We start from the raw sequence: 14,912 nt of genomic DNA on the forward strand, positions 1-14,912 counted from the left end.
CTTCAGTTAATTTTGCACTATCAAACTTGAAGCAAAGTGCAATTTCATGCATCTCCAATTTGTTGCAGCGCCTATTACCATAGCTTTATAAGTGAAACCATCATTCCTATTCTATCTATGAACAATGTTATTTATGTTCGGACATGGTTAATTATCTACCCCCTGCGTTGCAACGATCTTTTGTGTTGTGTCAACGTTGGATGCATCCGAGCACTTAAAAATTTTGGCGTAAAAATGGGAAAACATTGCAATTGATGTTTTTTTTGCTAAAACAATAATCCAAAATCTCTCTCTTAATCTACATTTTAAGTGAAGACATTCATAGAATTAGTCGACATTGGATTTCACAGGACCAGCAGAATCTCTTCACCGCTCCCAGCTGCAGGAGAAGGCGAACCCTAGGCTGACACGGTGAATTTGAAACTGAAAGGGATATGATGCAGGAACAGATTGAGAACATTTTTGAGTCAGAGAGGAAGAAGAGGCAGGCCGCCGAGAAGCTCAGGATTCTACAGCTCCCTTTCTTGTGTTTCACAAATCACAACAACGCAACAATGAATTGTTTCAGAAAGAGAAGAAAGCCAAGAAGACAACTGGATTTGCGTTGGTTTTGTGCATATGCGTGCCAGAATTCAAATGTTGCCTCCTGCATTTGCATAGCATTTTTTTTTCTCATTTACTGCATTTGCTCAACGCTAGCATTAGCTTCATCCCGTATTCAACGTCTCCTTTCACATCGGAGGCAGGCAACAACACAAATGGATGTGATATTACCAGCTTGTATCCCTTCAAAAGGATGCCTTAAAATTGCTGGTTTTCAGTTAACAGGTGGCTGCGCCTACAGAACAAAGACCTTCCTTGCTCTGCCAGTCTGCCTCATGTCTATAGGACCAAAAATTTCAGTAAGCTAAAAGGAAGGGCCACCCAAAATGGGACCATACAAAAAAAAGGGTGTCAGACTTGTCTATATGTATGTAGTATACTCTTTAACTATCCCCAAAATCACCTCCTCTAAGCTGCAGCTCCTTGAACACCGCTGACGATTCTGCCCACAGCTTCTTGGCTACTTCTGTGTCATAGGATAGACGGGAGGATCTGATTGTTTTCCCTTTCCCACCAAAGAAATACTTCCCAGATTCGTCCTGAAATAACAGTGACCGAATACAATTCAAGGTTCATCATTTTGGTTGCAAAACTATGAAAGTTCTGCAGGATCTAACAGCAAGCTTACAGGCAGCGCCAAAGCAGCATCGAGGACAGCACCAACCCCTGTATCAGGTTCCTGCAGGAGTCTAAGGGAGCGCAGAGCCAAAAATGCGAACCAAGAGAGACATTGAGGAAGCTCTCGCATGATCTTTGTTTCCACGACACCAGGATCAGCAGCACTAGAAACAGCGGATTTAAGTCATATGTGCAAACGGAACCATGTTAAATAACAAGCAGGTAATCGTGGATGAATGAGTGGACTGCTAGAGCTTATGTTAATTGGTGATAGTAATATACATTGTGATGAGCTTTTCTATTCTATTTTTTTGCAAGAAACATAAGGACAATAATATAAGCCAATCATTTCGGAACATCTGAAAACAGATTCGTTTTAATAAGGTTTTTCTACGTGGTTAGAGAACAAAATATCCTGGTAAACATAGCATAATAACTAGAAAACGGTCCATTTAGAGACTAGCATAGAAAAGGGGACCGCTATTCTGTGGTTTCACAGTATGGAAAAAAGATGGAAGGAAATGCATGACAGATAATAGATGGTGCATACATTACAGAGACACCAGATGACATGTGAAGATGTCGATGTAGCTCATATGAGAACATCAGCATGCAAACTGCAACAAAAAAATCAAGTTAAAAATTTAGAATAGAATTACATGAAGCATAATAGCAAATTGAGCCAATAAACTCACGCTTGGTATACTCATAAGTAGAAGCTAAGGGGTAACTTCCCCCTACTGAGCACCGGCCAAATTTCATCCCTCTCAATGCATCCTCACATACATCAATACCTGACACTAGATATGCAAAAATTGCACATTTTATTAAACTATGTGCCTTAGAGTGATATGAAGGTAGACTAGTATAATGGTAGAGCACAACCATGCAAACTAAGGATTCCAATTTCATTGAGGAAACTGTATAGGTTACTGCAATAGAAGATGACGTCGTGCGCAGATGGTAGTATATATCAACTTAGAAACAAGAGAGCCAATTATGTGGGTAGACAAGGTTTGAACCATGACACAACCATATTCAGGAAACGCTAGATAATAACAGGGCAAAAGGATAAAATGAAATAAAATATTAAGATTCATATAACATGGATATCTTTTGTTAATGCCACACACTTCAGTTGTTCAACTTAGGTACAAATAGCTCATAAAGTTTGTTAACAACAAATAATTAAACTCAGCACTTACCACACCTGTGTGTGAAAGAAGTTAGATTAACCACTCGAGATGGTACTGAGCTCTTCTTCAGTAATGGTAAAAGAATGTTGGTCAGCATAAATGGACCAATGTAGTTTGTCTGTATCATCCTGAAATTTGCATGCAGTAAGGGACTAAGGGCAGTAAACAATCAGCAGAAAGACAAAAATTTAACGCTGACAAACAACACCATTTGATGACACAACGATTTTCTTTTGCTGGGAGACTATCAAGTGAAGCACGTACTCATCAAGGCCATCCTCAGTAATTCGATGTGACTTTGCTAATATTCCAGCATTATTTACCAAAAGCTGAATAGAAGGCTCCAAATTTATCTCCTGAACCCATTGCTTCAGAGAACTTCCAAACTTCTTAATTGACTTGAAAGATGCTAAGTCAAGCTGGAACACTTTGAGATGGGCCTCTGGCTGTTGCCTCTGAATATCTTGAACAGTCTGCTTCACAGGGTGTGACAATGACGACAAGAGTAAACAGTAGCATAACAACATCTAGTGAAAGATCTCTAGATAATACCTCGTATAAGAACTGCATGGAACGTCCAGCTGACACAGGGAAAAAAAAATAGAAGTGCATTCGGGTTCAGTAACTAAATCAGTAGAAAGCCATTGGCTCATTGAACATCAATATCAAGTCTTGGGCGCATGAAAAACAGGAATAAAAGATACTACGCATTGGCAGTTAACATGGATGGGTAAACTCATCAAGAACAAAAGGGCAAATTTTTACTCTAATGACTATGGCTAGGATACAAACGAATGAAATTGGAACGAAATCAAGAGCACCAGCGGGCGAGCTGAATCTCAGTGTGTAAGAAAGCAATGAGCAATGAATACTAAGTCCTTGTTTAGTTGAGGAGGTAAAAAGTTTTTGCTACTGTATCAATTTCGTTTTTATTTAGCAATTGTTGTTCAACCATAGACTAACTAGGCTCAAAAGATTCGTCTCGCAGATTATAGGTAAACTGTGCAATTAGTTATTTCTTTTTATCTATTTTAATGTTTTATGCATGTGCCGCAAGATTCAATATGACGGAAAATCTTGAATTTTTTTTTTTGGGGTTTTAGGGTGAACTAACAAGGCCTAAGATACTAAACCGTTGCAGGTAGTTTGGCAGATTCATCGAAGGCAACCTGTCGCTCTGGAAGCTCAGAATAGAACAGTTTCAATTTGTTTTATAACAACGATAAACTAAAGAGAAGCACCACACCTGCTCGACGGAATGCCAAAGCAAGAATAAGAACAGGAAGAGACACGCGACTGACTCACCAAGCACGACGTGGTAGCCCTCCCGCGCGAGCGCCGCCGCCGCCGCCCTGCCCAGCCCCGACGTCGCCTGCCACAACGGGAGACGTCGTCATGCGGAAGAGAGAGGGGGCAGATGGGCACGCATGCGATGCGATAGGGCGGGTATATACATACTCCGGTGACGACGCAGACGGGGCAGCGGCCTTCGGCGGGGCGCGGCCGCCGCCGACGAGGGGCGGCCGCCCGGCCGCGGAGGAACACGAGGACGTAGGAGTAGAGGAGGGAGAGGGCCCAGAGGACGGCCATCCGCCAGAACTGCGGCGACCATACCATGCGGAGCGCCTCGCGGTCCATGGCGGCCGGTGTGCCGTGGACTCGGTCCACGAGAAGCTGTGACGGGCGCGGGTAGGATGGTCTCAGGGCTTACTTTAGACCAGGACTCGGTCCACGTCAAGCTGTCAACCTCAGTTATACCATGCACTGCAACCTGCAGGACCGAATGCCGGCGGGGAGCAGCGGCGGCCGGAGCTGAGAGAGAGAGAGAGAGAGAGAGAGAGAGAGGTGGACTGGTTTTGGCGGCGGCCGGGGGGGAGCACGGGAATACGGGATAGGGAATTGGCAAAGGCTCAAACAGTAGCACATTAATTAAACCTCGGATCATTCAGATTTCAGTGCTTGACAACAACGAAATTATAGAGGTTTATAGAATTTGATTTGAAGTATTAAAACGAGTGATAGAGACAAAACAAACGCTAAAAGCAACTCTAAGAATCTTTTTATATCATTCCCTATCATAAATAGAGATTTCGGTAATTGGTAAAAAAAAAAGAGCACTCCAATCATTTCTCCTATTAGATCATCATTTATTTAAGGTTTGTCATTGGCCAAAGATGAAGACGGAGATAGTTCTCTAAAATACGTATAGAGAATGGTTAGAATGTAGAAATATATAAAATAAAAAAACGGTTTTAATAGAAATGGCTCGTGAGCCATGAATAAACATTTTAGATCGACTGCTAGCTAACGACAAAAAATCTCGAATAAATTCCTTGGCACACATAGGGATCAACTAGTAGCGGTCTTGTCCACTGTCGACGAAAGCTAATCGATAGTCTACCTTGGGGTATACCCACGGTAGTAGATTGCAGACAGGTGCACAAGCTACGAATTTGATGGTGACGCAAGACACAGACAAGAGTTTTATCTAGGTTCGGCCGCCGTGTGGGCGTAATACCTACGTCATGCGTCTGATTGTATTGTTGTGTGTTAAATTGAATTGTCTAAGGGGGGTCCCTTGCCTAGTCGGTTACAATTGCTATAGATAATGCGATATCAATTCCTATTCTAACCGACTAGAATCCTGCTTGATCTCTACGTTTTGTTTACTTGCGCGAAACTCCGAGTAGTTGGATCAAGCCTCAAACTATCTCGTGATGGACCAATTCTCCCGGCCCAAGTCTAGCCGTAAGGGTATAGGGATTTATACCCCCACAGCTAGTCCCCGAGCACCATATATTATGATATAACACGCCATATTGAGCTTCTTCGACCAGTAAGGCATGACGTCATCAACCAGCAGAAAAATCACCCGAACAGTTGCAACGGTCTTTTAACTTAAAAGACAGTTAATCAACATCGACATTGAAGAAGTAGGTTATTTGAATAATGCATGGTGCTCTTAACTAAAAAGATTTCTTTTCTGGTGAAATGTGCTCACTTTACAAAAGTATAGATTTTCAAAAAATAAGCATATTCACCGCAAGGTGAAGTGTGCCCACTTAGTCCCCGAGCCTGGTAATAGGTGACGTAGGCACGTGGTGCGAGGGTCTAAAAAGAAAACCCATAATAGAAAATCTGATACTAAGATGCATCGCCACATGCATCGTACCGATACAGTCGTCGAGCTTGTTAGAAGGCGAAGTATGAGCCTTGTAACAAGGTCTGAAAAATAATCGATTCAAACATAATCAGTAATCAGCGTAAACCGCTGCCTCGTACATAGACGAACAGACCAGTCCCCGAGCATGCCGTGCTCAGTGGTCGGTGTAGTCCCCAGATTTCATTTGGGCAGGCTGGTCGACCAGTCTCCGAGCATACCATACTCGGTGGTCGGTACACTCCCCAGATTTCATTTGGGCAGTCTGGTCGACCAGTCCCCGAGCATACCATGCTCGGTGGTCGGTGCAGTCCTCAGATTTCATTTGAGCAGGCTGGTCGACCAATCCCCGAGCGTACCATGCTCGGTGGTTTGTGCAGTCCCCAGATTTTTTGACGAATCCAAACAACCTTCTTATCCTCAGTAAACTATTTATTTAAATTTGGGAAATATCATTTCCCTTCATTAATTGGTGACATGACAAGGCGTCTGACCGTCTCGTCAGTCCGGCGCATGAAAAGAGGATGCTCTCTGACAGCACAACCGCTCACCACATGAACCGAGGAAGGAAAACCATTAATCATTAAAAAAGGCCGCTGAATTTACTGCAACAGAAATAAAAAACCAAAGTGCTGTTGCCGCCGCAAAAACCACGCATTTCCCCAGGAGTCGGGAAGTGGAGGAGGTGGTGCCGCTATTATAAAGAGCCAGAAGGTGTATTGTTAGAACTTCACCCAGCAGTTGCACACTAGCCTCCTGCCTTCGTCCTCCTCATTGCCACCAAACCCACCAGATTCAGTTCGAGACTCCTTGCACAAAAAATGGCCAAGAGCGACTCCAAAAAGAGGGCCGAGATGATGGCAAAAGAATGGAAGAAGTCCCGGTGCACCACCAGGTCCCTCAACGACCTCATCGAGATGGGGGTACTGCACAACTAGGAGCTTGGCGGTTGGAGGGCGCCGGAGGGAGAAAGTTATCCGGATCCCCGAGTTTGTGAGATCGTAGTTTTTGAGGATTTCTTCAAGAGGGGCTTTGGGGTGTCGGTTCATCCCTTTCTTCAAGGTTTGCTTCTTTACTACGAGATCGGGATTTGCAATCTGCACCCAAACTTGATTCTTCTTGTGGCTACCTTCATTCACCTCTGTGAGGCGTTTGTGGGGATTGAGCCACATTTTGATTTGTTTTGTTACCTGTTCTGCCTGAGGAAGAAAGGAGTGGTTGGAGGCTCTAAGATTGTAGATGGAGTATACCTCAATCTCCGCGATGGGATGAAGAACCACTATCTCAGCTGTCCCTAGAACACATCCCTGACTGAATGATACAGGATGTGGTTTTACATCAGGGAGGAGCCGGGCAGCGCCACATTCTGTGATGTCGGCTATGTTCTCGAGAAGAGGGTCGTCTGGACAGACCGACTAGACTATACTGGTCAGTTGGAGGAGCTGATAAATTTGATCGACTGGTTGCGCTTGGACGGGCCAGGTGTGGTCGGCAACTTCCTCAGCCGACGAGTCATGCCGTGCCAGAGGAGGGTGCACTCAGCATACGAGTACCAGGGCGGCTAAGACTCGACTAGGATGCACCGGGATAACCTAGAGAAGCCGGAGATCCAGCAAAGGATCAATGAGCTGTTCAACCTGGCCGACAGCAGCTTCGTGCGAAGCGACGACCGGATGCACGCGTACAAGCTAGGTCGACCAACTCCCAAGGTAATTGATGACTTCAGTTAGTTTGCAGTTTTGTAAATTGTCATGCCCTTCTTCTCACAGCTTATCATCTTTGACTTGCAGATTAGAGACATTGACTGGGTGACAGTGTATGTATCACTGGCGCCCGGCATGGAGCACCCGACCGGAGTAGACCCTCCGGCGGATAACGCTGCTCGGTGTTATCGGTACACCAGCAGAGATGAAGACGACAACCGACCGACGCCGACCACCGATGATAGGGTGGCCGACAAGAGACCGATGGCCATGGGGTCATCCCAAGCGGGAGCGGCGCCAGCGGGAGCAACCCTAGGGCCTCTAACTGCCCAAGGCTCGGCCTCGAGAAGCTGAGCACCTAAGCGCTGCCGACTCCTTCGAGTTGTCGACGCCGACGAAGAAGAGGAAGAACCGGCCCCGACCTTGGTTTGCAGGCCCCTCAACCGCCCAGACGTTGCCTCGGCTGATGGTGGTCGGATCGCCGAGGATCCACCCACCGCTCATGTCGAGCAGGCTCGCCCGAGCAAGGCAGAAGCAGCTACGGCAGCTGGTCGTGCGAGACGGAGGGTCTTCACGGCGTCACACAGGAGCTCCAACCTGTAAGTCAAAAGAAAAAATAGCTTCGTTTTTCATGAAGTTAGAATTCCAGTGTGGTAATGCTTGACTTGAATTTTGCAGCGCTGCCTCAGATGTTGACCCCAGCACCATTTTGGGCTCGGGGCCAACTGAACCAGCTACCGTGGGGCAGACCACTGTGGGGCAGGCTGCCACAGAGCAGGCCGCGGCGCAACCCGCTACTGCCCCAATGATGGAAGGGGTTGCCGAGGACCCAGCCTGAGAAGGGGCCAACGCAAGCGCCCCGTTAAGGGATGAGGGCGCTGCGGCCACTCCCCCACCGAGCAATGTGGCGGAAGAGGAGAACAGAGCTCCATCCCCTGCTCGGATGGAGCAGCCGCCTGTTGAGGCTGTCGCGTAGGAGGGTACTCCCGACCTCGGTAAGGGGCCCATGATGGCCTCGACTATGGTGGGGAGAAACGCAGAGAGCGAGGGGACCCGGGTGGACTCCGACGATGAGGTGGAAGAGATCCACGGGCGCCCCCACGACGATGCCAACATATCTATGTATGGCGCCAGCGTGGAGACCACTGGGCCGACCATGAAGAGATCGCCGAGGTCGAGGAGGCGGAGAGGGTGGAGCGCACCGCCAAGCGTCTTGTCAGTGAGGTTAAGGTAAGTGATCTTGCATTTCGTTAAAACACATAAGTCTTGGCATGTACACCTGTTTATGTACTTGAAATCCACAGGACGCGATGAAGACGACAAAGTATCGTAAAAGATGCTTTGACCAGATTGAAGGGATTGTGGCCGAAAATAAGGCCCTGACATTGGAGGTGGACCACCTTTGGTTGGAAGCTGAGAAGGAGGCCAAGGAGAGGGCTGCTCAGGAGGAGCGGATGCTGGATCTGACTCGGCGGTTAGCTGACAAGGACCGCGAGAAAAAGAGTAAGTCTGGTTGTTGGCGCTAGTTGTGGTCGACAATGTGTTCGGTTCTTTTGACGAACAATTATTGCTGCAGGTCTGGAGGAGGAAATAGAGCGCCTTCGGAAGGAGAAGGACTAGCTCAACCTGGAGCGTGCTCGCTCGCTGGAGAGCGAGCAAAAAGTCAGAGAAGAACTGAAAACCAGGAACCGGGAGCTGACCGGTAAGATCGGTTTTAACGTGGCGAGTGTGAATTCTTTTAGTGTTGTAGCCTAATATTGACTGTCCTCTTGTTTTAAACCTTGTCGTAGTGCTCAAGGCCAATACAAAGAAGCATGTCGAGGACCTAGTCAAAGATCGGGACTCGTGGAAGGCTAATTGTATTAAGATCTGGAAGGGAGTGGCCCCGGTGCTAGATCTGATCAATCTGGAGCTCCTCGAAGACCAGCCCCTTGCGCAAAGGCAGACTCTGGTTGAGAAAGCGCAACAAGCGTGGGGCTGGTTCCAGCAGTTCGTGAAGGACGCCGGACAGTACGCCGGAGCCCATGTCCTTAGCAAGGTACGTGCTCACTACCCCCTGGTCGACCTGTCCCGCCTGGAGGGGGGGTACCCCAAGGAGGTCGGTCCGAAGGAAGCAGATGATCTTCGTGTTAGCCTACTGGACTTGTCGTCGACAGTGATCGGTGACGTCAACCTTTGTGGACATCTGCTCCCCTAGTCAACCAGGGTCGGAAAGGTCGACTAGATAATGGTCGGAGGCGTCGGTTGTGGGGGATGGGCGATCAGCACCTGCGGTCTCGACCAGCCAGGCGTCGGTGGCCCCGACCTCTTCAACGGCATCGAAAGCCCATACAAGCGAGCAGCCCGAGCAGCAGGCCCCGGTTTAGTCTGTAGGCATAGACTAGGAACCGCCCAGAGGGGCTTTTATTGTAAACTTTGTTTGAAAAGTTTGTAATAAAGTCTAGATTTATAAACCATGGTTTTGAGCGCTGTAAATAATTTGTGAGAGTGATGTATCACTGAAATGAAGATTGTCGGATACCCTTGTTTGATTTCATTGTGTTGCATGTCGAGAACAAACAATGTCGCTCTTGTCGAATAGTCTGCATATAAAGAGGTATAGAGCAAGAAACAAAACTTGTTATTATTCATAAGGAAAAAGATACAAGTAAGATGTACTGCTTCTAGGGGTAAAACCGTCGTAGTTTGTCTATGTGCCAGGAGTTAGGCAGACTTGTTCTGTCTGGGTAAGCTAGTCTGTAAGAGGTGGGCCGCGTGACTTTGGCGACCACGAAAGGTCCCTCCCAGGGCGTGGATAGCTTGTGCATTCCTTCCTGGCTTGTTTTCCATTTGAGCACCAGATCACCGACCACGAAGGAGCTCTTTGACGTTTTTGTTGTAATACCGTCGCATAGCTTCGAGGTACCTTGCTGTTCGGAGGCAAGAATCTAACTGCTTCTCCTCTATGCAAGATCTGTTGAAGACTGGTCGAAATGCTCGATTCTTGGAGATCCAAACACTATATCAGAGGGGAGCACTGCCTCAACCCCGTATACCATGAAATAGGGGGATACACTAGTGTTCCGGCTAGGCTGTGTTCGAAGGTGTAAGTGCATTCGCCCCCAATGTGGGTTTTGATAATTTATGACAACCAAATTAGGGACTAACATGTTTATCGAGCATAATCTACAGGTGTTAGTCCATTGATGGAATTGAACGAAAATATTCGGTGAATTATAGCACCCCTAAATTTCCAATGGATGAACGGTGTTTCGACTCAAGTGGCTACAAAGTTTTTATTCTTTGCTTGAGTTATAGGAAATGCCGCACTATCAAGAGGGATGCAAATTGAGTTGGTAAGATGAGAATAAGAGTGCTCAGGTCAACTTAGCTCTTGCGCTTGAGAGACACACTTGCACGCACGAAGCACTAGGAAATTTCTTCTCTGCCAGGGTGACCCGGTAGTACCAACTCTCAGGACCGGTGGTACCGGCAGTGCCAGCCTTTCTCCAGAGTTTTGCGAGAAAATGAACTACCGGTAGTACCGGTCTCGGGCCGGTGGTACCGGCCAGCACCAGTAGTACCGGTGTGAAACGCCGGTAGTACCGGCAGGCCAAATCTGCGCTGACTTTGGTTGCGGAGATTTGAACTGCCGGTGGTACCGGCCTTCCACCGGTGGTACCGGCAATGGTCGGTAGTACCGACAAAAGCCCGATGGTACCGGTAGGCTTATTTCTCGCAAATCATAGAGACTTTTTACCGTTAGATCTGAGGTAGCCGGTGGTACCGGTGGTTGCCCCGGTAGTACCGGCAGTTGTTCAGGACCTATGTATAAATAGCCCTTCCCTCATTTCTGACCGTTAGCTCTCCCATTCCTTCAACTCTACATCTGAGAAATCAGTCTCCAAGCTTTGTCTCACCCATTCTCTCTCCCTCTTTGCTCCTAGACTTCACTCCTTGAGAGATTCGAGCTAGAGAAGTGAGATTAGAGAGTTGGGAGCTTCGATTTGTGACTTGAGCACTTGGATTCTTCGTCTTGCCGGTTTGGTTTGCATTTGTTACTCTTGAGTTCTTGGAACCCTAGCCGGCTAGGCGTTCTTCATGGTTGCCCGTGTTGATTCATTTATGAGGGCACCCCGAAGTGTTTGTATAACCCTTTGATTCTTAGTGGAAATCTTGAGCTAACCTGTGTGGTTGCTTGAGGGAGGAGACCTAAGTGGTCGGACCTTCGTGGTCACCTCAACAACGGGGACGTAGGAACTCCTTCGTGGGGATTGCCGAACCTCGAGAAAAATATCTTGTCTTGCTGTGGAGGTAGCATCGACTACCCTTGTTCTTGTGTTCTTCGTGTTCTTCCTCTCTACTCCCTTTCATAGGTGAACAAGGGCCGATCTACGTTTTGGAGAAGAACCGAGCCAAGGGAACTTCAACATCATCCTCTACTACATTTAGGAGAGTGGGGTAACTCTCAGATCTGAAATCAAAACTCAATCTACTCTGATTTCGTAGCTCTCATAGGGCGTCGGTAGTACCAACAGTTGCGTCGGTAGTACTGGCTGTCTTACACCGGTAGTACCGGCCCAAACTGTCGGTAGTACCGGCAGGCATTTAACTTCCGCAACTTGAGCTTTTGAGTTTCAGGTTTTTAAGATACGCCTATTCACCCCCCCTCTAGGCCAATTAGATCCTTTCAGAAGGCCCCAGACCACGGCTAGCAATTCTTTCATCCATCTTCCCGGTGCTTTGTCATTTTCCTTGTACAACCTCTTTTTTAAGGCTTCTACAATCATTCCATTGGCTCGCTCGACTTGTCCGTTGGCTCGGGGATGAGCTACCGACACGTACTTTATGACTATGCCTGTGTCATCACAGAAGTCCCAGAATGTAGTGTCGGTAAACTGAGTACCCAAGTCAGTGATTATGCTGCTAGGAGCCCTGAATTGGTGTATGATTTGATTGAGGAATTCTACAGCTTTTTCCGAAGTTGCTTTGACCAATGGCATGTACTCGATCCACTTGGAGAACTTGTCGACCAGCATGGATACGAACTTGAAGTTGCCGGGAGCGGGTTTGAATAGCCCAATCATGTCTAGGCCCCAGCAGGCGAATGTCCATGATGATGGTATCGTGAGCGGGTATATGGGTCCTCTTGGTGAAGAACTGACAACCCTCACATCGCCGGACCAGCTTCTCGACGTCGGCCACAGCGGACGACCAGTAAAATCCTGCTCGGAATGCTTTTCTGACCAGCGTTCGAGAGGCTGCGTGATTGCCATAGGATCCAGCGTGTATGTCATCTAGCAGCTTGGTGCCATTGTCTTGGGTGATGCACATTAACAAGATTTCTGAATTGGCGTTCTTGCGCATAGGTCGACTGTCGACCAGTATGTAGTTTCTGGATCATTGGATGAGGCATTCGTTCTCAGTCTTGTCTTGAAAACCGGAACCGTCCAAGAGATACTTGATGAAAGGCGTGTGCCAGTCGTCACTGTTGGTTGTCGAAGTGGCATCCTGGACGAGGAGCGCCTCGCAGTTTGGCTTATCGACCAGGTCGTCTCCGATGCTCGGTTTGTTGATGTCTTAGACGAAAACGCCTTGCGGAATCTGGGTCCGGGATAACCCTATCTTTGACAGCGCATCTGCTACTTGATTCATGTCCCAGACCACGTGTATGTACTCTATTCCATAAAGGTTTGCTTCCCATTTGCAGATCTCCTTGCAGTACAGATCCATTTTCTCATGAGTCGTGTCCCATTCTTTGTTTGACTGGTTAATGACTAGGGCGGAGTCGCCATGGACGTAAAGGCACTTGACTCCTAATTCCACGGCCAATCGTATGCCATGTAAGCATGCTTCGTACTCGGCCACATTGTTGGACGCGGGGAAAAGGATTCTAAGGATGTAACGTAGTTTGTCCTTGTTTGGTGAAACAAAAAGGATCCTAGTGCCAGCGCCGTTGATGTTTAAGGACCCATCAAAAAACATTAACCAGTGGTCGGGGATATCCGGAGCAGCTGGTGCATTGAGATCTGTCCATTCTGTGATGAAGTCGGCCAGGGCTTGAGACTTGACGGTCGTACGACTCTGGAAGTCCAACGAAAAGGGGCGTAGCTCCTTGGCCCACTTTACAATTCTACCATTGGCGTCCTTATTGCGCAGGATGTCCCCCAGTAGAAAACTTGTAGTTACTATGATGCGATGGTCGTCGAAATAATGTTTCAACTTCCTGGAAGTGATTAGGATAGCGCAGACTAACTTTTGTATCTGGGGGTACCTAGTCTTGGAGTCATTTAGAACCTCACTTATGAAGTATACTGGTCGCTGGACTTTGTAGACGTGGTCCGGTTCGTTCCGTTCCACTACGAGCACTGTGGAGACGACTCGATCAGTTGCTGCAATGTAGAGGAGAAGATCCTCGTTAGGCTGGGGCGCAGTGAGAACTGGAGGAGAAGTGAGGATAACTTTAAGCTATGTGAAAGCGATGTCGGCTTCCTTTGTCTAGGTGAATTTTTTAGACACTTTAAGTAGCTTGAAGAAGGGAAGCCCTTTCTCTCCTAGTCGAGATATGAACCGGCTAAGAGCGGCCATGCACCCTATGAGTTTCTGTACTTCCTTTACATTTTTGGGTGGTCGCATATCAAGCACCGCCCTAACTTTTGAGGGGTTCGGTTGTATGCCGTCGCGACTGACAACGTTGCCGAGCAATATGCCGAAAGGGACCCCAAAGATGCACTTTTTGGGGTTAAGCTTCCACTTGTATCTGTTTAGCACTTTAAAGGTGCGGTCTAGGTTGTCGATCAGAGTGCTGGCGTCTTTGGTTTTGACGACAACGTCGTCGACGTAGGCTTCGACAAGGTCGTCGCGTATTTCATCGTGGAGACATTGCTGAATAGCGTGCTGGTAAGTGGCTTCGGCATTTTTTAGTCCAAAGGACATTGTGGTGTAGCAGTATGCCCCAAAGGGAGTGATGAAAGAGGTTTTAATCTGATCTTCCTCTTTTAATGAGATCTGGTGATAACCAGAGTAGCAGTCAAGAAAAGAGAGTAATTTGCATCCGACCGTTGAATCGACCACCTCGTCTATGCGGGGGAGACCAAAAGGATCTTTAGGATAGTGTTTATTGATATTGGTGTAATCAACACACATTCTCCATTAATTATTCTTTTTCCTTACAAGTACGGGATTGGCTAGCCAATCGGGATGATATACTTCCTTAATAAACCCGGCTGCTAAAAGCTGTGTAATTTCTGTCCTAATAGCCTCCTTTTTGTCACGAGCAAACCATCGTAGCTTCTGCTTGATTGGTCTTGTGGTCTTCGAGACGTCTATGGAGTGCTCGATCAGGCTTCGGGGGACACCGGGCATGTCTGCGGGTTTCCATGCAAAAACGCTCCCTTAGAAACCTAACGAGCGCGTCTTCCTATTTGGCGTCCAAATTGGCTCTGATGAGAGCCGTTTTCTCTAGAGGACCGTCGACCAGCTGGACTTCCTTGTGCTCCTTGGACTTGATGTTCTTTCTTAGGGTCTGCTGTTCGGGTATCTTGAGCTAGTCGGATGAAGTTTGTGTTGCTTGGGACACAGTTTCTGCCATCCGAATCGAGAGGTCGATGGGTTCGGTGATCTTGAAGCTTTCCTCCTCGTAGGTGTATGTTG

General features: G+C 47.4%; 1 protein-coding gene across 1 annotated transcript; it reads right to left on the reverse strand.

Annotated features, from left to right (window-relative positions):
* Positions 663–4,324, reverse strand: LOC8055552 (retinol dehydrogenase 13). Its single transcript, XM_021452823.1, has 9 exons — positions 3,876–4,324; positions 3,723–3,789; positions 2,970–2,998; positions 2,682–2,890; positions 2,427–2,545; positions 1,917–2,021; positions 1,772–1,838; positions 1,232–1,385; positions 663–1,142 (listed from the first exon to the last, which is right to left on the reverse strand). Exons 1-9 carry the CDS (start codon positions 4,053–4,055, stop codon positions 987–989), a joined length of 1,086 nt encoding a protein of 361 aa, XP_021308498.1. The 5' UTR covers positions 4,056–4,324; the 3' UTR covers positions 663–986.

Source organism: Sorghum bicolor, chromosome 2, assembly GCF_000003195.3.
Source record: "Sorghum bicolor cultivar BTx623 chromosome 2, Sorghum_bicolor_NCBIv3, whole genome shotgun sequence".
NCBI classification, from domain to species: domain Eukaryota; kingdom Viridiplantae; phylum Streptophyta; class Magnoliopsida; order Poales; family Poaceae; genus Sorghum; species Sorghum bicolor.